Raw genomic sequence first — 25,345 nt, forward strand, 5'->3', positions numbered from 1 at the left:
ATTGTGAATTGTCACTAATGGATTCTTTTGGACCCCCACATTACGAACCATCACTTTTGGGTTTCGATCAATCTCTGCATTATGAGTTGTTGCTTCAGGTGTGGGGTGCAATAAAGGTGGTAGATTCATCGTGTGTTGAGGTATCGGTCCTAGAATCAATGTCAAAATGGGATTCACCGTAAGAATTTACGTCATTGTTCTTGTGGTAACATCAGCTGCCAATGGTTAAAGGACTGGTGCGAGGGCTCTTCGTGTAGGCTCTAGGATTGAGGAGGATGAATTGACGGTTCTGTCGATTCCTACGTTCTAAGCTTCGTTAGCGTTGTAGTGGACTGATCAAGTATTTACCATCTTGTTTGATTTTGAGAGATTGTTTCTAGGGTTTAATGAAGTTGCTACTAAACCTTCCAAATCTAGGTAGATAGCATCTGGGTTGTTATCCACTGTGTAAAGGGATGAAATCATCGTTCATCCACTATGGTCCACTACGAGTCTTTCTCAAGTAGATGAGGGTGGTGTACTTGTACATGCGCTAACGCTTAAGTTAGCGAGGGTTCGAGAGAGTGAGGTAAATATTAAAGTAAAGAGTGAGAACACTTGAACAGGTGTCACTGAGGAACACTTGTAATGATCCAAGGGGAACACCAACATTGGATCCAGAATGGAAGGTTTAGATCGATGGATTGGACCACTATCCAGTGGGAACTAGAGCATGCCCATCAGGGCCGTTCCTTGCCAAGCGCAAGGAGCTCTACGGAGCCGAGCCTCCAATTTATGGGGGCCTCAATTATTTGTAGGGGTACAAGTATAATTGTTGGGATGTAGTATAATGTTTTCTTTTGTTACGTAGGTCTAAATCAAACACTTATTATTTGACAAAAATAAAGAGTAAATGAACAAGTTAGGTCAAACCCACACATCTATCAACAAACAAAAAATTCAACAAAACAAATTAAAATCAAAATAATCCTCATTGTTTATTTGCAATTGTTTAAATTATCATTAATTATATTTATTAGGAGTCATTTTTAATATTAGAGCCGAGCCTTCAATTTTATTGGAACGGCCCTGATGCCCATGATATAAACTTGCTTGGCTTCGGATCCTGGTTGGACTTAGGCCTAACCAGTATTAGGCTTAGCCTAAATTTAAACAATACTCTGTCACAAACAAAAAACGATATTGCTAGAAAAATACTTAGCACATGTTCTTGTTGACACCCATTTTTATTTTGTAAGCAAAAAGATTTCATTACTTTGAGTACAGGGGAACTCAAATATAATAATATAGAGTCAAGTCAAGTATATTAAAGATAAGAGAGCTGACCAGTTGACTAGCTATAAATCATGTCCCAAACTTTTTGAAGGGTCTGTCATAGTTAAATAAAAAAAAACGTTTTTCAATTTATTTTTTATCTATACATATACGGGAAATAGGGATATACAATTTTACATTGACTTTTTATCTTTCAATTTACTATTCATTTAAACTTTTTTAATTATAACCTTATTTTTTATATAGTACCACTTAAATTTTTAATTGAAAAAACCAGTTATATCTCATTATAATAAGAATAATAATATTATAACAATATAAGTTACATTTTATTTAATTGAAGTATATTCCTAAATAAATTTTAATTAAATACAATAAAATAAAAATACCCATCTTGACGCTATTAGATATAATAACCGTATCCGTTCAATCAAAGTAAATCTTTCTTATTTTCTATAATAATAATAATAAATCTTAATTTTGTTCTTAAATCTTTCTTTCTTAGCCAAAAAAAAAAAAAATCTTTTTTCACTTACTAGAGTAAATCTTTTTCAATCAATGATTTTGTTGTCAATTGATTAGAATTTTAATTACAACCTTGTACCCAAAGAAAAAAGATTTTAATTACAAAGTAACATAATTGATGATCCAACTCATCGTAGATATTCTCGGTTGTCTATAAATTAATGATGTCTTGTTAGCCCTAACATAAGATAACCTTTTTCATTGAATCTTCGCATATCATAGGCCCATGATAGATTTTATGCCCTAATTTTCTGTCTATAAATTCATGATGTCTTGTTAACTCTTAACATTACCTTTTTTCTATCTTGCCCTAATCTTTCACTACAACAGAGAATATCGCATACTTTCAAAGATCAACTGATCAACTACTCTGAAAGGTAAATTTTTCCATCTTTGCCCTAATCTTTCACTACAACAGAGAATATCGCATACTTTGACAGATCAACTGATCAACTACTCTGAAGGTAAAATACTTTGATACACATTTATGTCCCGTTTTCTTTGTTGTTGTCTTCGATTGTTTTATGTTCTAATCTTTATGTTTGAATAACTTGGTTTTACTTCTTCCCATGTGTGTTCTTTCTTGCCTTTCTTTATATAACTATAATTTTTCGGCATATGTGTCCCTTATCGTCAACACCATATTAATTTTTCTTCGCAAAAGTTTTTGAATATGTCAACACTGTTTTTTTGTGGGTGGATTTTCATACGATAGTTAAACATACCTTAACCTTCTATAGCTGTTTACAAGGTTACACTGATCGATCTTGCCAAAACATATGAATGACAGTACTATTAATTGTTTTATCTTTCCTAATTAATATTTTTTCCCCAAAATATATTATATTGTATGAGGGCAAGTTCTGTAGATGAATTGTATAATTAAGGAGGAAAAGAAACATGATGAGAGAATTGAGGAATTGAGAATGGTTCTTGTGAGTATATATTTTCTAATTATTTCATTGAGAAGAGGTATTATTGTACTGTTGTTCCTATGAAAATTGTGTTAGGGATTTAAAAAACGATATCTGCCCATGTTATTTTTTATTGTTTGATTTTTGTATCTATTGTTTTTATTGTTCACCAAGATAGGTTTTTTATTGACAATTTTTATATTTAAATTTGTAGAAATGGGTCGTGCCCGTGGGAAATTAACTATTAAACACATTCAAGATTGGAGAGCTCGGAAATCAACTTTCAATCAAAGAAGCAATGGATTGGCAAAAAAAGTTTCTGAATTTTCTAGCAAGTTTGGAGTTGAAGCTTGCTTAATTGTGTATGATGGTGATGGTAGACCAATGACTATGCCACAAGATTCGACAATTGTACGGTCCATGCTTGAAAAATACAAGCAACAAAAGATTGAGGGTACAACTCCAAAGATCTTTGATGTGAAAGACTATTTTGCAAATAAGAAGAATAAGATTGAAGCTGATATTTCCAAAGTGCACAAAGAGATTGTGATGAAAATGTATCCAACTTGGCATCCATGCTTCATGAACATGGAAGGGGAACAACTCAAAACTTTCATTGCTATTGTAGATGCCAAGATTCAAGCTTGTAATCATAAAATTAACATGCTAAAGAAAATGCAACAAAGTACTGAAAATGGTTTCATGCTAAACACTACTCAGACGCAAAATGTGGCTCCGAATAATGTTGTCTCCTCACATTCAAGGAAGCTTGATGTCACTGATAGATTTCCTCAAATGCAACATATCCATGATGATCATTTGAAGCCACTTAGTGATACTAATCGACTTGGTGAAGTTGAAGAATTGGATGATTTTATGGATTGGGCTAGTCAAGTACTTGGTAATGTTGCATATTTGGATGATCCAGTTGCTAAACCTGGTCAGGAATGGGAAACTCAATTTATGGATTTTGATGCTTTGCCAGAAACAATAGATGGATTTTAAACAAATTTTTACATTGTGTTTTGTATTGCGTTGAGATGAACTTGGTTTGATTTTATTGTTTATTTAATCTAGTAGTTTAATGTAAGAAATTTTCATTTATTCGTCTAGTATTTTATTTGTTGTCTTTCTAGTTATTGATAATGACCATTTACTTGTTCTAAAATGAGTTATATACTGATGCGAAACAATGGAAAACTATATCTCTTGTAAATTTTAATTGTTATCTTATAGTTGACTAGCCATAGCATTATTATTATGATGTAAAACAGCTGTTGTTTTGGTTACGGGGGGCGTTCATTATGCCTCCGAATCTGTTTGTTCACTAGGCATGTTGGGACGGTTTGGTAACAAATAAGAAGGCTAAAATGGGGTTGCGTCTTATTTGGCATACGGCCATGTGGGTAATATGGAAAGCGAGAAACGATTTCATTTTCAATAATGCAGAGATTAGGGGAGCGGAGCTTGTGGAAGAGGTAAAAGTGTTGTCTTGGCGGTGGAGTTTTTCTCGTCTCAAAATTAAGGCTTGTTTATTTTATGAATGGGTGTGGAACTCGTGGGACTGTTTTCTGCGCTAGTTGTGCTGGTTCTGTTATGAGGTGCTGCTGGTCTGTTGCTTCTGGCTGGTTGCTTCGGTTTTGGGGATTCTGTGTTAGGCTGTGTTTCAGTTGGCGGTTGCTGCGTTAACCACTGTTGGGCGCCGTGTTTTTGAGTTGCTGGGCATCCTTTGTTGGGCCTTCTGCTTCGGCACCTTAGTTGTTACAGCAGCAGTTCAGTGCTGGACTGTTTTTGTGTTGTTTCCGTGCTTCAGCGGCCCCCTGTAATTGTTCGGTTTGGCGTTCTATGGTGTATCTTACACCTAGTTCTGCTTGAAGGGAATATTAATTGATATTAATGAAAAGAATTGTAGTGCTTGCTTGAGACCTTTTAAATAAATTTACAAAGAAAATAAACATCAAAAGATACATAGAAATAAAGTGTTATAGCCTTATTCTGGAAAAGAATTTACGAAGCTTCTGCGTTGTGTGAGAAAGAAAAAGAAAACATTTCACGTATTCAAAGTTCAAACTGTGAGCCCATTAAATATTGCATTTGGCTCATCTTAATGCACCTCAAAAGTATGACTAGATAGAGTCTTTCACACTATATGCAATCTGCTTTATTTTCACGAATGTTTGAATTGTGTAAACCAAGATTAAAATTTGTTGTTGTAGTTTTGGTATCCATGAATGAAAATGAGAATGTAAAAATAGAAACCTCACTTTTATTTCCTCATATGCTCAACGTTGTTTCCATACACATCATAAAAATTGTTGCATACACATTGTGTGAAGAAACCCACATTCCATTTTCTCAACGCAGACCAAGTAAGTTCTTATCACTCTCACTCCCTTTCTTTATCACTTCAAGATCTCACTTCACTTTTATTTCATTGTGTTTCTTCATGCATTTTGCAGGTAACTGTGAACATTTGTTATAAGCTTTTATTTTAGTGTGTGTTTGTTCTTTCATTATACTTTTTTTTTTATTAAGTGAAAAATGGATATCTCTGTTAAACTTAAAGTTTGAATTTTTCCATGTTTAAATCAACTTTTATGAACAGTTAATAACTTCTTTTACTTCATGCATTTGCAAGTTCTTACATTGTGTATGTGTGTTATCCTTGTTGTTGGGAGTTTCATTTGTTCCTTTAACAAATTGCTTGCTAAAATGTGTGTGTGTGTGTATGTATGTATGTATGTATGTATGTATGTGTATTGTGTTGTTGTGAGTTTTTGCTATGTATACATTTTGATTTTGACATAAATTATTTTGGTACAAAACCATGGCTATTCAATTTCAAGTATCATTTTGATCAACACAATATGGTGTGATCCCAATTTCAATGTTGTTTTCATTGAATTGAATCTTTGGTTAGAAAGCAACTCATACATACATCAAAACTCTTTGATTTTGGAGTTGAAATCTTGAGTTGGGTTGTGTGAAATCTTAATAATGTTGGTCTGTTGATTGTTTTTTCATATCATTGGATAGTACTTCAACCATCGCAGTAAAATTTATTACTCCATATTGTGTTGATTCTTTCTCCTTTTTGGATTGTATGTTTTTAGCAGGTTATAATGGCAGTCTCACCCATCAAGATTTTAACCATACTGTTTTTTTTTTTTAACCATACTGTTATTTCTTGCCTTTGTCATTCTGCTCACCACAATAGATATAGGTTTTAGTAATGGCTGCACCGTGCCAAATCTTATAACATTCATAACATCTATGTCAGCTGTTTTGACCTTTATGAGCATCATTGTATCACCCAATGCCAGTAAAGATTAAAGATTTCAAGAGGTGGTTGTCATGGAAATTTGGTATTCTCTGCCTTTTCTTGTCGATGGTTGCATTTATTGTTATGTTGTTCCAGAACCAAAGAGGCATATCGGAACCACTGAAGAAAATTCTTATCTTCTATGTGGTCCCCTTTAGTGTTATGTTATTCCAGATCATGGTAAGTTCTCATCAGTCTCACTAGCTTTCTTTATCATTTTTTCATCCTAGATTTTGACACACACTTCGAAATCTCACTTTACTTTGTTTGATTTGAGTGTGTTAGTTCATGCATTTGCAACTAACCAAGAAGCTTTGCTGATTTTGTTGTTCATTAATACTAAGAGAGGGGTTTGGTATTAATACTAATTGGTTTAGAGATAATATTAAGAAAGTAATGGGGAGAGGAGAGTCAACACTGTTTTGGAGTAATCACTGGATTGGAGATGCGTCACTAAAAGATAGATTCGACATGCTGTTTTTTGTATCGCTAAACAAAGAAGATAAAGTGGTAGACGTAAGGATAAAAATGGATGAAAATTGGATTTGGGATTTAAAGTGGAGAAGAGAGCTTTTGATGTGGGAAAAGGATCTTTTGCAGCAACTCATCACTGAAGTGGAAACAGTGATTTTTAGAACCAATGAAAGCGATAAGTGGGTCTGATTAAAGAATCAGTCAGAAGGACACACAGTTGGGTCGGCATACCAACTTCTGATGAGAGATTATGCACCAGAAATAGAGATTTTCAACATTAAAGTGTGGCATAAGCAGCTTATTTATACCATAAAAAATTGTTGTATTTGCGTGGCAAGTAATTTTGAAGAGGATTCCAGCAGAAGAAAAGTTAATGAAGAGATGGATAATTGATAGCAACACGTCTTTGTGCATAGGAGGATGTGGAGAAACAGAATCGACAAGTCATCTGTTTTTCGAATGCCCCTTAATTTCCAAAGTTTGGATGAAGGTGGAAAGGTGGCTTGCGTGTATATGGTCAATTTGGAAGGCAATTCTGGATTCTTTCAAAACAAGGAGTTATCACTGGAATCAATTGTGGAACAAACCAAAGTGATGGCTTGGAAATGGATGCAGTCAAAAGAAAAGAGCTTTAAATATCCTATTTCTATGTGTATGACTAATCCTCTTGAATGCATTGGTCACAACATTGGTGGCGGGGTGGTTGTTATCGCATTGATGGTTGTCAATCAAGGGTGCCGCTTTGTTGTCTATTGGTGTCAAGGTTCAAAGTTGTGTGTCTACAATAATCTTTAAGGCATCAATTGTTTCAAGTATAGCCGTTTTTGAGTTAGAGCTTTTTATCATTGGTCTCAGCTTTGTCAGAGCTTCAAAGGTTCAGTGATGTGGGAGTCTATATTTATCAGAATTAAGGAGGTTTTAGTGTTCAAGTATGGCTACGGTGCTGATATCTTCTTATAATTCAGTTCGGTCCTAGTGTTGTTACCTTTGTTAGCAGTTTTTGCATAAGGGAATGTTAGATACTTATTTGCTGGGTTTTGTGGCAGTACGCGTTTTGGGTGGTATCAATTATGGGAGTATCAGATAGAATTTTATATACATCCTCACCTTTTCCAAGGGTTTGGTTTAGAATCTGTTAGCGTTTATTTAGGCTTAGTTTTGCAAAGCATTCTGCAACCTAAAACCTAAACTGATATAATCATTCATTCAAATTCAAAATAAAAATTTCAAAGATTGTTCTTCTCTTGCTAATTATTGTAACGTGAAAATTGGAAGTTAAAAGCATGTTGAGTTGTTATATTAGTGAATAGTTTTTTGTGCATAATCTTGTGTATTTTGGATCTGTGTTTGGCTTCCTTACAACAATTCAAAGAATTGCTCTGATCAGTTTTTCTCAATTGTTAATAAATAATAGAAATGTCCTCATGGTTTCAAAGTTCAATCAATTGGTGATATGCTTTTGTGACAGATAATGAAAAATGATGAATGCATTTGAATTCTTTCTGTTTGTTGCTTCATGTCATCTTGATTAAGAGTATGCATATTTGTATGATGAAGGATGAACTTTAGAATATAATATCATTGATAACCGATGTTCACTCGCTGCCACAGGAGGTTGAGAGAATTTTTCCTTCAATGCGCAATAAAGCTGGAAAGTTGCGTGTTGTAAAGCATCAGGAGTTATTCACCAACAACGAGAAGCTTGTGAAAGAAGATTGTGAGCTTGAAAAAAGGGTGGTATTTGAAGATCTAGAGATGGCCGCTATAATAATGAGCAGAACATTTTATATGGCTTTATGCATGCATAAAGAAGCACCTTCTTTAATCATGGTGACCAATCTGCTCGCATTCATCACGTCGTTGGCATCTGTTTTGATTTTTAGTGTGATCATTGTGTTGGGTGTCACGAAAAATACTTTGAGGAAGTTGCCGATGAGATGCGGTCTTATGAGCATTGAAAGGTCATTGGATGACATAACATTGTTTTTATTCATGTAGTGGTGATGTTTACGTTCTTGTTATAGGTTCCTTAATATCTATATCGATAACCTTTTGCCTGTAATATTGACTTGAAGAAAGAATTCTAGTTTAAGTTAGCATAGATGTTTAAATTTGGCAATGTGATTTGTACTTGTGAATACAATCATATGAAGTGGTGTGCCTATGTGTGCTAATGTTTTGTATTATTACAGAGTCTTGATATTGTGTGTATAATGCATGAGTTCTATGTAATGGAATGAATGATGTAATATGGTTACTGTGAGCCTTAATTATATCTGTGTATATTCATTCTGTTTGGATTTAAAAGAGAGTAATCGTTTTTAGTGAAAAAAGAAGGAAGAGGAAAGATGTGTGCATAATATTGGTTCTGTTTTGGGTGTAGGATGGCTAATTGAATTGTTTTTGCCATGTATTGTGCAACAGACATTCGGTATTAGAAAGATTCTTACAGCTCGATATGTCCCCCACTTGAACATGATTGGAAGTGATCGTCTTAGAAGGATGGGCCTCCTTCTAAGACGATGACCCTTTGGTCACAGTCCCCATTATAGAGATCGACCTCTGTTATTCTAAGACGATGACCCTTCAACTGGCCTTGTATTGGGTGTTGATAACATCTGCACTTTGTACTCGCTTAAAAACCCTAAGGTTTGTCGATACAGGACATGTCCGTGAAACGGATGACTCCAATGAGACTATAGGAAGCAAGACAGTAGTGGGAACCTCGAGTCTTTGTCCCATATGGAGAATGGTCAACCCCTGGAGGTAGTAGACAATTATTTGCGGGCCTTGACTTCAGTTATATCTCGAAGATTTGGCTGATACAGTACCTTCCTTACTTCCAAGGGAGATTCGTGGAAACATCACATTCGAACTTGTGAAGATTTGTAAACACCAGGTGGCTTTAGAATATAGGTATGAATTGATCGGCATTTTGTGTTCCCAACTTTCACTTTATTTAATTTATCAATTGAAATTTGGTTTAGTCTCCCACCCCCTTAATTCTTTTTGAGTTTTTTTTCTTTTAATAAAAATTTAAGTCTCATCAAGTGATTCTTAGAAGTAAGAGGTGCCAAATTATATTTGATGGTTTAGAGATCTTATACGGCATAAAACAAATTATATTTAAGGGCTCATATAAACTCTACTTCTTCTACTTATGACCAGATAATAGAATTAATGTTTAATCCTAGCCACAAATTTTAAAGGATATATGTCTTAATACTCTACACAAATTATTTTTTCTGAAGAAACTAAATTAGTCCACTAAATTGACATTGGAGAGAATCGAACTTGAAACCTTAAAGAGGAGCATACTCTCAGGTCCCAAGCCAATACCACCAGACCAACTCAGATGAGACTCTGCACAAACTATACATTGGTGTGTTTCCATTACAATTAAAAAGTTTTTGTGAGTGCATAATCATAGGTGTATTGATGATTGTTATATTTATGCTGATTTTCCTTTTTTAATAGAACTAATCAATAAAGGCTCTGTTGTAGTTTCCTCAGTAAAAGTAGTTGACCCAAAAGTAGAACTTGATTCACCGGTTTCAGTAGTATCACCTTCAAGATCTTCTTGAATCATTTCATTTGGATACAAAGAAGGCTTTGGAGGCATTTCAATACTCTCAGTATCTCCTTCAAGCATCATTATCACTTTGTTCATTGTAGGGCGATCACTTGGCTTCAGTTGTATACACCATAATGCAATTATAAACATCTTCTTCACAATATTTTTTTCCTCATCTGTAATTTCATCCATTTCTATCTCCCTATGTTCAACCAATTGATCATAAATCCAAGAGGGAAAGAAAAGTTGGCTTGAGCGATCCGCATGCGGATTCAAATTTCTTTTCTTACTTGCCATTTCCATCAAAAGCATTCCAAAACTATACACATCAGCCTTGTAAGATACTCCGCCAATATTTTTGTAGAACAATTCCGGGGCCATGTAACCAATTGTTCCTCTTGCCGCAGTTAAAGTGACAATACTATTGTCATTAGGATAAAGTTTTGCAAGACCAAAGTCTGAAACCTTTGGGATAAAGTTCTCATCCAAAAGGATGTTATGAGGTTTAATATCAAAATGCAAAATTTGCACATCACAACCTTGATGCAAATAAGCGATTCCACGTGCCACTCCAAGAGATATCTCATACATTTTCGTAGAAGTTAGCGAGATAGCATCCGCTTTAGACGAAATATATTTATCAAGAGAGCTGTTGGGCATGAATTCATAAACAAGTGCACGTTTCGATCTATGAACGCAAAATCCAATAAGTCGAACCACATTGGCATGGTGTATTCTTCCTATAGTTGCAACTTCACTAATAAAATCTTGTCCATTACCCTTATGTTTACCCAACATTTTTATGGCAACAAATGACCCACTATTTAACTTACCTTTATAAACAGAACCAAATCCTCCTTCACCCAACTTGTCCTTGAAACCTTTAGTCATCTTCTTTATATCTTTGTATGAATACCTTATTGGCATCATAGTACTCTCACGAAGAAAAACTTCAATATTATCGTAAATTGAGACATGTCTTCTTCGACATGTATATATAAATAGAACAAAGAAACTCATGAGGCCTAATGTAAATCTCACTGTAAGTGATGGCAAGAGATACCTTCCACTTACTCTTCCTAAATCAGTGACAAATTTAGAATCGAAAAATTGGCTATCTAATTTTGAGCTTTTTGTTGTGCCAACTATTTTGAGTACACCTGCAAAAGATATATTATGAAACAAATTAATAAATATAATAACATTGGGGTGTGGTTTTGAAAATTTAGAGAAAGTACAGTGGAAAGGAAAACATAATGAACTTTTAAGATTGGGTTTTAAACTATTTTTTTATATATAACTTATACACTCTTTCACACTTCTCCTTAAATCAAATATGTATACTCACTGATAAATAGTAAACAAATATTTTGCAAATAGATATCCTTATACTGTACTGAAGCAAAATAAGAATTCTTTTACCACTACCAACCCATGCTTAAAATCTAGGACCTCCCTCCTATGATTTGTGTTATCTATCATAATATAACACTTTAACTTTGTTAATAAATTACTTTAGTTCTGATGAGTCAATAATTAGTGTTTTTAATATAATATTTGAGTCCGTTTTATTTATATTTTATTTAATTTTATTTCCTTTTTAGAACTATTTTACTTCAACTGCAAGTTATTTAATTTCAGGAACAAATAATTGAAAGATTTAGTCTTGGAGCAAAAGAAAGAGGATTCAGAGCTGATTCTGGCTAAAAAATACAAGATTTGATGCAAAAATATGAAGACCACAAGCTAGAAGCTTGGCACGGCCCGTGCCACCAGCCACACGGCCGTGCCAACTCCTAGAAGTCTCTTTTGCTGCTTTTCTGCTTCCCGGACAAGCTACCTATTAGTTTATTTCTAACCTAAAGCCCGTGGTTTCTTGTGCAACACTTTAGTGATATATTTCTTAGGGCTTAAGTCATTGTAAACTATAAATAGAGTAGGCAATCACAACAATTCATCTTTTGTTCTTAGAATTCAATAGTGACAATTGTTTTCTCTTAATAAAAGTTCTCCTTTTTATTATTTTATTTTATGTTCTTCTCCTTCTTCTCTTCTATGTCTACGATGAACATGAGTGAGTAGACTCTTCTTGTCTTCAGATTGTTGGATGAGTCTAATGACATAATCCTAATCAAACCAAGCCTCGAACCCTAATTTTATATATATCTACTTTCTAATCTAATTTCACAGTTTTTATAATGAATTAACAAGTATCAAACTCATAAAGCGACAACGGAGGGTTAGTACTTGTTAATTCATCATCACAAATATCAAGGCGAAGCATCGAAAGAAGAAGTTTTGATATTGGAACAAGTGAAATTAGACAAGGATTGCGAAACATGAGAATAGTCTAGCAAACCTTGAGACAAATAAAGTTTCGTTCTTCAAGGATTCCAATAGCAATCAACCATGAGAATAGGCGTGGTTGCTTGAGGAACACATTCACTGAGACCGAAAGGAGATGTGATAGGCTTAAGAGAAACTTGTCTTTAGAAAGTGGGTCCAATATAAAGTTCTAGGTTTAGGGTTTGATTTGTGAAGGATTTGTCAACAAGATGAACCAATAATCCCAAGGCGCCTTTTTATTATTATTTTTAACCGTTAAAAATCCCAACTTTTCAACTGAACTTTCTTCTAATCATCAATAAAAGTTAATTGAATTAAACAACTCCATGTTGGAACAATACTCTCTTTTTACTACTTCGATAAACTGTGCACTTGCAGATTTATCTCATCAAGTTTTTGGCGCCGCTGCCGGGGAGTTAACTAATTTGATTAACTTTTTAGTAGTGGTTAGAATTTTTTTTTTCTTTTTACTTTTTTCTTTTCTTCTTCTTCTTTTTTTCTTTCCGTTACCATTCACTTCTTGGGTTCTTATTCTTTTATGCGTAGAAGCAAAAGTCTTGGTGAATTCGTTCCCGAGATCGAAAGGTTCTTACATAAAAGAATAAGAGAAGCACGAAATAATATCGCTATGGTGAAACGCACTCTTAAAGAGTATGCGACACCTTTTAATGATGAGCCACTGGCTATTATTGTGTACCCAACGGTCGAGGGTGACAATTTTGAAATTAAGCCTACACTACTTAACTTGGTTCAGCAAAACCAGTTTTCTGGATCACCCACTGAGGATCCAAACCTACATATTTCAACTTTCTTAAAACTCAGTGGAACCCTAAAAGAGAACCAAGAAGCCGTAAAGTTGCACCTTTTTCCCTTTTCCTTAAGGGATAGAGCTAGCACTTGGTTCCATTCTTTAGAAGTTGGTTCTATCACTTCATGGGATCAAATGAGGCGAGCATTCCTTGCCCGATTCTTTCCCCCTTCTAAAACTGCTAAACTAAGGGACCAAATCACACGGTTCAATCAAAAAGATAGGGAATCTCTTTATGATGTGTGGGAGCGTTTCAAGGAAATGCTTAGACTTTGTCCCCACCATGGTTTAGAGAAGTGACTCATAGCCCACACTTTTTATAATGGCTTATCATATATCACAAAAATGACTGTTGATGCAGCTGCAGGTGGAGCTTTAATGAACAAGAAGTATACAGCAGTATATGCCTTAATCGAGGACATGGCCCAGAACCACTATCAATGGACTAACGAAAGAGCCATCACTGCTTCTTCACCCTCTAAAAAAGAGGCAGGTATGTACGAAGTCTCACCTCTTGATCATCTTGCTGCCAAAGTTGACGCACTCACACAAAAATTTGATAAAATGAATATTAGTGTTGTCACACTTACTCCTGCATCACCTCCTTGTGAAATTTGTGGTGTTTTTGGTCACATTGGTGTTGATTGCCAGCTAGGTAGTGCTATTGAAGGTGTTGAGCAAATAAATTATGCTCAATACAACTAAGGAATGAGGCAGAACCAAATCTTTTATAAAAATCCTCAAAATTCCTATGGACAAGTGGATGGTCTTGTAAACATGAAACAGTACCTCTCACATTTTTCGACCAAGATTCCAACACCAATTTATGGCAATCAACATGAGATGTCCATGATTTAAAAATTTTAAAAGGAATAGCATATCTAACCGTGGCCACATCTGCAGTAAGCAAAAGCGGATAATGATCTAACTGATGACGGACCAGAGCACAACAACAAGTAACACGCCAGAAATCCAGCCACTCCTCATTGCAAATCGACCTGTCAAGTCGAAGAGCTACACTTGTCGTCCCAAAGCGGCCATTAGACCAAGTTAACAAGGGTCCAGAAGTAGGGAGATAAGTTAACAAATTAGCATTCGACCAGTTACTAAAATCTAAACACGAAAAAGAAGAAGGAGTCCACCGACCCCTCTTTTCATGAGCACCCATAACAGCATTAAAATCCCCAATGAACAACCAAGGACCTTGGAAACACCCTTGAAGATGTGTAAGATCAGCCCACAATTGCCGACGATTTAAATAAGATGTATTAGCATAAATTGACGCAATATAAACAGACGACTACTGTAAAGTAACTTCAAGAGCAATGCATTGATCTGAACCAAAAATAACTATAGTCTGCACCTCATCTCCCCATAGAGTCCACAAATTTGGTAACAAATGACCTCTATTATTCAGACAACTCTTAGTAACTCCAATACTATGCCAATACCACGAATGAACATGAGAAAAAACTAATCATAGGTTTAGCCAAGAAAATAAATACGGGCTTATGAGACAAATAAAAAAATTTCAAGGCAACTTTGGTGTCCAAATTGCCAAAACCACGGACATTCCAATACAACACTATCATTGATTAGATGTAGAGTTGTCACCCGTTGAACGAGTTATGTAAGGCTTACCAGAAGTGGTTTTTTGAGGTGTTGCTTCTCCTTTCTTGTTAACACGGGAATAAAAGGCACTTCCGCAGATTTTTTATCATATTCTTTTACTCGGCGCCATAGCTCCAAATCTTGTTGAATTCTAGCGCTACTATGAATACTAGTAACAACATGTTGCGCTACACCCTCCTGAGAGCTGATCTCGGTCACATCAACATCAACAAGAGACCCATTAGAAATATTAAGAGTAGCTACAGGAGGATCAAAGGGACGGGCATCAGAATCTCTATCAATAAAATCCTCCAAATGATCCTGAAATTCAGCAGACACCTCATGCATGTCAACATGCTCAACAGGGGATGGTCTTGTAACACTCTCACGATCACCCTTGGGACTCTCCCCCAGCTCCCGTGGACTCACATGATCATGTTCCACATCATCCTGAAGTGGTTCAGAAACATCATCAATCGTGGGGTTATCCAACACCTCCCACGATGTCTGAGTTGTCTGTACCACTCTGTTAGGTCGTATGTCCTCATGATCAAGAGGGGATGAGTGTGTAACACGCTCATTATAACCCTTGGGACTCTCCACTAGCTCCCGCGGGCTCATATGATTATGTTCCACACTATCCAGAAGCGATTTAGTAAAATCAGTTACCAAGGGGTTCTCCAACACCTCCCGCGATGTCTGATGCGACCTCACCACTTCTACGGGTTGGACGTTATCGTCCGCTACATGGGAAACAAGCTCTAGCACTGGCATAGTATGTGGAAACTTTGTACGAGCAATTGTATCAAACACATTGTGTAATGGAAAGCTGGAAGTATTGAAGATATACATTTGAGAATTAGCCACGGTAGACGTAACAACCGGCCCCAACTGTGAATTGAGTGTCAAAGTAGGGGAAGGAAATGAAGCCGGTAAGGCCAATGAAGCTGAGACCAATGATGTAGGTGTAAGTGTAGAAGTCGCAAAGACCGGAACCCTCTGAGTGGTAGTAACAGTCGAAACAACCGGAACCGGAACCCATGTACAAGTATTACCATTGGTCGATGTTGAAGCACCCACATCATTGCTGTTGTTGTTATGCCGAGTATGTTTAGGGGCTGCCTCGGCAACAACAATCTATTTCCCTCGATCATTCTTGTCCTTCGGTGGTTGCGGATGTAACCAATGACATGAGGAGACGTTGTGTCAAATAGAATAACAGTGATGACAAAATAGAGGTCTCCTCTCATATTGAACCTCAACTTTGAAGCGAAGCCCTCTCTTTCGACAAGAATTTCATCATAAACTATCTTTGAAAGATCAATGTCGACAAGAATTCTAGCATAATGCCCAAAAGTACGGTTTCTAGTTGGTCCATCTATATCAATTGGTGTACCAACCGCACTTGCGATTTCCTTCAACGTTCTCTCCCGCCAATACTTTTGCGGTAACTCCACCCATCGTATCCAAAGCGATACATGTGTCTGCTTCTGTGTCAAATACTTGAAGTCTTTAGTCCACTGTGATAAACATAACAAACCCGGCTTGAGGTTAACAGTGCCTACTGCCCATATTTTTCTTAAATCAACTGCCAAGTTAAAGTGAAAATCATAATACCCCTTGCCAAGAGGCACCATTTTCCAACCAGTCGTTGTCTTCCATAACTTTCCAATTTTATTACTTAGATCACGTGCCGAGTACGGTTTATCTCCTTTGTTAAGGGTTAAACGAGCCCTTAACACATTCTTGCAATCTTCTACTCCCTTACGGTACTCCTCCTGACAAATTTTGATGCTCAATGCATCACCTTTAATGCACGGAGAGGGTAAGGGTATGTCATCAGTAACTGTTGCACCTGCTAGAGCTGCTGCGAAAGATTTAGGTGCTGTTGAAATAGTTTGGACCGTTGCTGCAGATTGCACCATGGCTGAAACGGATGGTGCAACTTCGGAAACACACGGCCAGAGGCACGTGTATGCCATCAGCGGTCTTCGCACTTCACCCGGCCGGTTCTAGTATTGATGCACGCGTGATCAACCTTTGTAATGCACAGGGCATTAGCGCGGTTGCACGACTTCAAATTTAAGAACCAGACAGTGAATTGGCAGAGAAAAAATGAACGTGAAACATTCTGGTACAAGAATCTGTGACTGAACAAAATTGAAACAGGAAGATGGGAAGCAAGGAAACGACTGCACTGTAAACAAATAAAATAGTAATTACAGATCCAAGAAGTTTCTAATTATGTGAATCAAGTGAGCCAATCTTTGCAACACCTTAAGTGTCATCGCGATTGCGTGTTCACAAGATGAAGAAACTCAGTGGCAGTAATCATGGCATGTTGCACCGTGCCGGAATCGAAATCGCTGCTGTCAAAACCCTATCGCCGCCCAAAACCCTATCGCTATTGTGTACAATCTCGTTTCTCAATCCTTGATGTATGCATATAAGGTATACATAGAATGACCTTTTTATCACTCTTGTCATTAAGCTTTGTAAAATAGTATTTTTTCTTTCATTGACTTGGAAGTTGTATCAATAGTCTCTTTGGTTCAATATCCAAGACCGCCAGAATAAATCTTATCATTCTTCTACCCTTATTTTTAGTTATATGGACAAGATTAAGTTTCTTAGAGGTGATGAGATGGTGAACTTGTGATGTCTTAAAATCCTATAGTATGAGGTTTTTAAGGTTTTACGCCTTGATGGTATACACTCAGTAATTTTTATTTTAAAGTAGGAAACAATGGCACCTAATTTATTGAAGAAAAATCTAATCTGCTGGTTCGCGGGATCATTTCTCATGAGGCTCAGAGGTGTGTGACTGGGTACGGTGAAGTGGAAATGGCGCAACATTTGTTTATTTCTTGCTCCATTTTCAGTGAGTTGTGGCCTCTTGTCTGTCGGTGGATAGGAGTCTACGGGGTTGATCCGCTTGATCCTCACCAGCATTTTATTCAGTTTATTTATTTGTCAGGCGGATCGACAAAAAGAAGAACTTTTATGCAACTTGTGTGGCTTTTTTGTGTTTGGGTTATATGGTCAGAACGTAACAACAAGTTGTTCCAAAACAAGGTGTCAAATATGCATCAGCTAGTTGATAAAATTAAAATCCATTCATACTGGTGGATGAAGGCTGTTAATGTTGTTTATGTTTTAGGTGTTCACAATTGGCTTGCATGCCCTCTAGATTGTCTGGGCACTTGTTAGTTTTGCTGTTTGTGTTGACTGTTTGTAAAACTGTGGTTGCATTTTGTTGGCACACCTTGTGCTGACAATGTTAACCTGTTAGTGTTGGTATATATAATTCATTTTTGCTTCTTAAAAAAAAAAAAACTAGTTATAAAGCGATTTATATTTATTTCATTCATATGAGATTAATAGGGGTTAATTAATCAAAATGAGTTTATGAAGACATTATTTATAATAAAAGAAAACTAAAATAATATAATTGACGTACAAGTAATAACATATAATTGAAAGGAAGATAAATAAAATAAAATAATTCACAAATGAATATAAACAGGAAAAGATAAAGCATTACCTTTGATAATTCCAAGTACAATATCTGCAATAAATTGTAGTCCATGTAAGCAAATAGAGAAGATAACAGATTAACTGGAAAAAAAAAGTTAACTACAACAAATTACTTGTATTTAGATGTTTCTGAACAACAAAACTTTTATTTATATCTAGATAAATTTAAACGAACTATCCATTTTTGTGTGTTTAATCTTTCACAACTATTTTTATTGATGTTTGTTTAAAAACAATTTAATTGTTATTCTTTGTCAATATATTATTATTCACCGTTGTAGATCATCCTTTAGTGAGCCTGCCTTATTTTCCCATAGGCTTGTGCAATAGTTGGTGTCACTCAGCTGGTTTGGTACCCTCAAGCATCAAGGCATGTGCCTCTGGGGCCCGCACCGATGTTAGCTTCAATTTTTTATGTAGCTCTTGGTGTGACAACTATTTTGAAAGAGGTGATTCTATCCATATTGGTTAGAGATAACATCCAGGGTCTTAACTTAACCATCCAACTTGAGGTTTATCCTTCTATGATCTCTCTTTATTCAATTTATTCAACTATTGGCTCTAGGGGTTCTATTGGATCACACAATAAGATTAGTGCTAGGAAAGTTTTATCGAAAGACAAACATATAAGTTATACTTTTGGGATGGAGGATGAGGTTAATGTGTCTACGTCGGTAGGGAATGAGGTAAAATATTGTCTTCAAAAGGATCTTATGGAGGCAATGCATGGTTATAAATGATTACTAGGTCTTTCAATATTAGAGGTTTATGGTGGAGGATTAAGAAGAAAAAGGTGCATGATTTTTTCTCATCCAAACCATCTTGATTTTGTTGCCTTTTTAGATTTGAAGTTAAACGCGGTGGTTTTTTTTTTTAAATGACAATATATATATTATAAATAAAAAGGAAAAATTTCCTGCAAGAGTACAACTACAAAGAACTTAAAGTACAAGACGTACTCAAGTCAAACAATAATAAACACACATAGAATCTCTCTTTTTGTCTGTCTCCGAATTGTGTTTCTTTAATGTGAGTCTTGAGTGAGGGGGTCTTAGGTAGAGGGGGTCTTGTGTTTTGTGGTAAATGTCTAGTCAAAGTTCTCTCTAGGATATAAAAGGGAGTGTGGAGTCAACTTATTAGGTCCAAAGGTTCATTTGAAAGATGTGTGGTGTGTGTATGAAGACTTTAACTTGGTTCTTGCTAAGGAGGAAAAGAGGGGTGTTTCTAAGTAAACAATGAGAGCTGGAGTCCCTTGAGTTTTGTAACTTCACCACGCGCATAGGGCTTGTTGATTTTCCACGTCTTGTTGATTTTCAACCTAACGGGTGTGTGATGTGCCGTCTTGATTGCGTCATGGTTTCAGACAGTTGGTGGTATAAGTGGGGAGTGGAGATTCAGTAAACCCCTCCTCAAGATGTCTCTCTCAGAATTTCCCTGTGAAGCTCCAATATTTCACTCAAGTTTGGGGTCCGAAGCCTTTCAGGTTCAATAAACATTGGCTTGAGCATCTGGGTCTTCTAAATTTGGTCACTAGAGTTGGGCTTCCTCAGTTAATATGGGGTGGATGGATTTTATTCTCACATAAAAGATAAAGGTGCCCAAGGGATATCTTAAAGTATAGAATGGAAGTTTTTTTAGTATCTTGATCTTATAATTTAGATATTAATTAAGAAGATTGGGGTGTTCAATCAAAGGGAGGAAAATAATTTTCTCTTAACAAAGGAGGATACCAACAAGAACCAGGATTTCCCCTACTTGTGGGCTCTGGTTAAGATAGGGAGGAGGAACTCGATTTCTGCGGTTCATGTGAGGGATAGGTGGGTTAAGGATGTCTCGGAAGTCAAGGATATACTCCCTCCGTCCGAGATTAACTGGGTCAAAAGCTCATTTAACACATATTAAGAAAAATGTATAAATGAAGGAGAGAGAAAAATAGTTTTAAATGCTTTTGTTAAGTATTGATGTATTCCCCACTATCATAAATGCAAAGTGGAATATATTGAATTGAGAGTGATGAAAGTAGTATTAATTAGAGTTATAAAGGGGAAAAAGTAATTAATATTGTATTGGAAAGTGAAATGGCTCGGTTATTTTAGGACACACTTTTTTTTTTTTTTTGCAATTGGCTCAGTTTTTATGGGACGGAGGGATTAATTAAAACTTTCTTTTATTGACATATCATGGAGACAATTAAGGATCAGGGCCGGCCCATAGCCCGTCGAGGCTGGGCTATGCCACCGGGCCTCGATTTTTTTGGGGCCCGAAACATATTTTTTTTTATATGTTAGGCACTTAATTAGTATTTATATATAGTTAATGCGAATAACATTTCAAACAAGACACGGAGGTTCAGTGGCGCGCTTGCTTTTGGTTGTGTTTGTGGTTGGTGGTTCAACTCCCACTAAGGTGATTTTTGTTAATAATTTTCTTTTTAGTGTCTTATTTAGGTTTTTTGGGGCCCAAAATTTAAATTTTTTGTGAATCCTTAAAAATTTAAACAGGGCCAACAAATTTGTTAAGACGGCCCTGTTAAGGATCGATCAATGATGGTCATTATTGATTTTTAATAAATTTCAGATAAAGATAATACTCCCTCCGTTCCGCAATAGATGACTCATTTGAAAATGTGTAATTTTGACCTAACTTACTTTGAAAATGTGTAATTCGATGAGTATTTTCAAAATATTAAATTTTCATAATTTTTTCTAATATATTATTCAAGATATTTAAGCTCAAAATTATGCATTGAAATGTGTAATAAGGTCAACTATGTCAAGTATTATGGGACGGAGGGAGTACCATTTTGTGAGTGTCTGTCCTTTCTCGTGGTCATAGATGTGGTTCCAACGCATTATGATGGGAATAAGATTCCAAGACCAGATTGATTCCATTTATCTTTTCTTAAAAGATTATATGACTCTCCTTTGGAGTGATGGTTTGGTTATTTACCCTTGAAAATATGCTAAGGAGTTTCTTTTCATACTTCATCAACTTTATCCTGAAGTTTGGCTCTCATATTCATCTTTGGGATTTTCATCATATCTCACACATTGGGCCTCTTTACAAGCTATTAGCCAAGGTCTTGGTTAGGCGATTTACATTAGTTATGGACAACAACACCTCAACTAACTAGTTGGCAGACATCATAGATAGAAAATTTATGTATGGGGCAATCGTGGTGAATGACATCATTGATATGGAGAAGTAGTCAAGAACTGAACATCTTATGTTTTAGGTTGAGTTTGATAAGTTTTGTGATTTGGATAAATGAGGTTTCATAGATTACATTATGCATATCTTCCAGTTTTTTTACGAAGTCGTGATTTTGAATTTGTATATATGCGCTCTTTAGGATCCACCGTATTCTAGTTAATAGGATCCCAACAAAGGAGATTAATATCCAACATGAACTCAAACAAGGGGATATCCTAGCCCCTTCCATTTTTTTCTCCTTGTTGTACCTTTTTTTTTAAGGTGTGGAACTCGGGGGGGAAATAGGTTTTTGAGTTTGGGAGAAAGGGTGGTCCTAATCAATTTTTTCTTGAATTATATCCCCATTTTCTATCTTTCCTTCTTTATAATATTTGTCTGGAATTGGATCGTCAGACTCCAAAGGCTCTTCTTATTGGGGGGTTATAAATGTGGAAGAATGATACTAATGGGATCTTCTCACTTAGCTCAACTTTCATGGTTCTCAGAGGTTTGGCAAAATTAGACTCCCTCCAAGTTCATTGTCTTGGCAGTTATTGTAGGATAGGTTGGTTATTCAGACCGAGGGTTATTGTTAATTCTTCAGATACCTCGTGTGTGTTAGGTTCATTTGGGAAACCTGTAATGATTTAAAATTCTCTGGTAAGATATTGGATGTCGATCAAGTGGTGCACATTATTATTTTTTCTTCCTAAGAATGTTTTTTTTTTTTTTTTTTGTAAAAAACTCTAATAGCCCTTATATCCATTACGAGTGGGTAGTGGAACTTGCTCTTTGTTGAGGCCTGTCAAGATATGTGCGGCTGACAAGGCCAAATTGTTTAATGTGTTTGGTCTGGACATTACCCCTTCTCTGTTCTTTTTCTCTTATCAAATGGGTGCTTCAGGAGTTTCTACTTTGTCAATTTTGCTTTTATGGTCTGTTTGGAATAGCGGTGGGGGGAGGAAAAAAGCGCTTCTAGCCTAAAGCTGGAATTTCCAGCTTCACAAAAGTCACGGTGACATTACATTGGGACGCGAGAATTTGGCTTCAAATGCCATGCCAAACACACGCTTAGTCTAGTTGTCGGATCTAACTTTGTTAATGAGTTGTACTATGTTTTGTTGGACTTTTATGATCTTGTTGCACTAGCGTTGGTTTGGTGGTTTTGGTTTGAGATGTTGAAGTTTACTCATATCAAGGTTTTGGGATCGATTCTCCCCAGTACAAATTTCGGTTGACTAGTTAGAAAAAAGTATCTTACTCATTTGTGTTGTTTAATAGAAAAAAGTCAAATAATGCCCAATAAAAAAATGGAAAATAGACAAAATGCTCGATTATGTGTATTTAAAAGAATTGCTTACCTTCCATCAATATGCGCAACTTTGACATGTGTTCTAAAAATGGAAAATGACAAAAAAAAAATTGTTAGCTATACCTGTTTTTTGATAATATAACAAAATAATACAAGTATTATAAATTAGTTTAATATCTATGGATGAGTGTACAAAATTTGTATAAATGTTCAATCATAATTGAATCGATGTGTAATATTTTTTTATAAATTTTGATCTCATTTATCTTTCAATAATTAACAGCTCTTTTATCTCATTTGAGTGGATGAAATATAATTCATTGTTAAACACAAAATCTAAAAAAATGAACAATATAATTTTTCACACCAATGTCCTAATTCAAGAGCAATAATTCGAATTTACTAATTAACTCAAAACAATAAGTCATTCATCTCTAGTGTGAAGAGTGATTAATGAACTCCTTTTGGTTTTTTTTTTTTTTTTATCTTTAGTTGTGAAACAAAAGTAGTAGTTGGCATTAATCATTTTTTTTTAAACACTTTTTTTTGGCATTAATCATGAAATGTACCCTCCATTTTTTTTTTCAGTATATTTAATATTGTTTTTCCAAATTTACCCTTATTAAAAAACACACCATAAAACTATTAAAGGACTTGTGACCGTTGGTTTATTGCATGTGAATTTAATCATAATAAGGATATTTTAGTCCAAAAAATACAAATATTTATATACTTTAATTACCCTTAAGACTTATGCTAAGAGCTAAAACATCAAAAGAAAAAAAAAACGGTAAATGATCAATTCAAAAAGAAAAGAAAAAAAACATGAAGAACCAATCCAAAATGAGGGTCAATCAAACTTTTTCGCAGATATAATTTTGGCTAAAATATGTCAATAAATTTCTTTGAGCAGTTATTTTAGTAAATAATATTTGTCAAAATGAAAACAAGGAAGTCTACTTACCACATTGGATTTCAAGTCCCAATGGAGTCTTGCAAAAATCAGATGAACATAGAAGAGCTCCACTGCTTTCATTGAAGTAACAGTACTGTTTGTACCTATCATCACAAGCATCTTCACATGCACGTCTTAACCAAGAAAGGTAAAATCCATAGCTTAGCATTTCATGAATTTCCTTGTATGAAAAATATTTGTGATAAACGCTTTTATCATTCTCGACAACACCAACAGGCTTAAAAGCAGAAGCTGATGAAGTAGCAACAAGCTTCACATGGCAACCAACGTTTAATCTCCCAACACTCAAGTCTCCAGCAACAGCATACACATAGCCAGCACCACCAGTGGAGTTGATTATACAAGGAGATGTATCGACATACCTACGATCATTCTTCACTGGATTGCTACAATTCAAGTATATTATATGCCCTAACCAAGCTGGATAACTTACTTCATATGGATCGCCGTGGTAATCATAATTGTAAGAACTTGTGAAATTCGATGAGGTTAAGAAATAGCGAGGAATCGTGGAGCAATCGTTTTCTTGAATTCCGGTATCTACTAACCGAATTGTGTAGTTTTTGTAGTTGATTGACTTCACATAGTATTTACCTGAAAATAGAGTTAAGATTGTGATGTTGTTTTCGCAGGATAACTCATACATCGGATCACCGCATGTTGTTGGATCATTCTTAAGTCGAAATGGATGTTTTATGTTGTTGATTTTGCCGCATGAAGAAGGTGTGCATGATGTTTGATTGTTAGTATTATTTGCATCACAATTTTCATGATGATGAAGCAGTAGCAGCACAACTACCATTACAATTTTGAGGAAGGATGACAAGGATTTTTCTCTGAACATGATCGATGCTGAAAATGAAATTTCACTTTAGATTTTAGAATTATTTGATTAATATATTATCTGAAATGGAACCTGTATCTAAGGGTTAAACTGTCTTTCCGATTGTCAAAGTCTTTAGCCGTCGTTCTTGACTTTTAGTGTTTTATTAATTCATACATTTTTTTAGTACAATGACTTGTTGGAAAATATGTCAAATAGTTCTGCAATTGTTTTCAAATTTCCATACGTATAATAAAGAGAAAGGGAAAGCATGATCTGTATGAGAAAATCTTGTGTGGACCAGGACCAAGAATTTTGGTTTGGTCACACACACAAGAATTTGTCTTCTCTCTCTTCTCTTCTCTCTTCTCTATTTTCTCTCTCTTCTCTCTTCTCTCTCTTCTCTCTTCTCTCTTTGTGTGTGACCAAACCAAAATTCTTGGTCCTGGTCCACACAAGTGTTTCTCTGTTCTGTATAGTCTCTAGTCTTATCTTTTGAAAGATTCTTGATCTATATTTTTTTTTGCTGCATTATTTTCAATTGGGCTAAATAAATTTGTTATCCACATAATGATATAAATATAACGTATTTCGTTATTAGTTGTCTATACAATTAGTCTTTATTTTAGAGACTAAAAACATGTAATTTGTCCCAT

The 25,345-nt window shown here is 35.4% G+C and overlaps 2 protein-coding genes and 1 non-coding gene across 3 annotated transcripts; 1 reads left to right on the forward strand and 2 right to left on the reverse strand.

Moving 5' to 3' along the window:
• Positions 1 to 2,022: 2,022 nt before the first annotated feature.
• LOC146946549 (uncharacterized) lies at positions 2,023 to 3,829 on the forward strand. The gene is made up of 2 exons (XM_085748912.1): positions 2,023 to 2,264; positions 2,929 to 3,829. Exon 2 carries the CDS (start codon positions 2,931 to 2,933, stop codon positions 3,717 to 3,719), a length of 789 nt encoding a protein of 262 aa, XP_085605038.1. The 5' UTR covers positions 2,023 to 2,264; positions 2,929 to 2,930; the 3' UTR covers positions 3,720 to 3,829.
• Positions 3,830 to 9,693: 5,864 nt separating this feature from the next.
• Positions 9,694 to 24,734, reverse strand: LOC146946550 (LEAF RUST 10 DISEASE-RESISTANCE LOCUS RECEPTOR-LIKE PROTEIN KINASE-like 2.1). The gene is made up of 4 exons (XM_085744576.1): positions 23,855 to 24,734; positions 22,940 to 22,972; positions 18,394 to 18,417; positions 9,694 to 11,244 (listed from the first exon to the last, which is right to left on the reverse strand). The coding sequence occupies exons 1-4, from the start codon at positions 24,708 to 24,710 to the stop codon at positions 9,962 to 9,964; spliced, it is 2,196 nt and encodes a 731-aa protein (XP_085600702.1). The 5' UTR covers positions 24,711 to 24,734; the 3' UTR covers positions 9,694 to 9,961.
• LOC146946551 (small nucleolar RNA R71) lies at positions 13,422 to 13,528 on the reverse strand. Its single transcript, XR_015029442.1, has one exon. It is a non-coding gene; the product is annotated as a small nucleolar RNA R71 (small nucleolar RNA).
• Positions 24,735 to 25,345: the final 611 nt, after the last annotated feature.

Source organism: Medicago sativa, chromosome 2, assembly GCF_051527215.1.
Source record: "Medicago sativa cultivar Bolivia chromosome 2, Bolivia_mono, whole genome shotgun sequence".
NCBI classification, from domain to species: Eukaryota; Viridiplantae; Streptophyta; class Magnoliopsida; order Fabales; family Fabaceae; genus Medicago; species Medicago sativa.

Bases quoted from the DNA above. Each gene is read 5' to 3' on its own strand.
- LOC146946549 (XM_085748912.1), top strand. From the start codon at position 2,931: ATGGGTCGTGCCCGTGGGAAATTAACTATTAAACACATTCAAGATTGG.
- LOC146946550 (XM_085744576.1), bottom strand. From the start codon at position 24,710: ATGTTCAGAGAAAAATCCTTGTCATCCTTCCTCAAAATTGTAATGGTA. The intron at 22,973-23,854 runs GTAAGTAGACTT...TTCCATTTTTAG, and splicing joins GGGACTTGAAATCCAATGTG to AACACATGTCAAAGTTGCGC. The intron at 11,245-18,393 runs GTAATGCTTTAT...TATCTTTTGCAG, and splicing joins TGTACTTGGAATTATCAAAG to GTGTACTCAAAATAGTTGGC.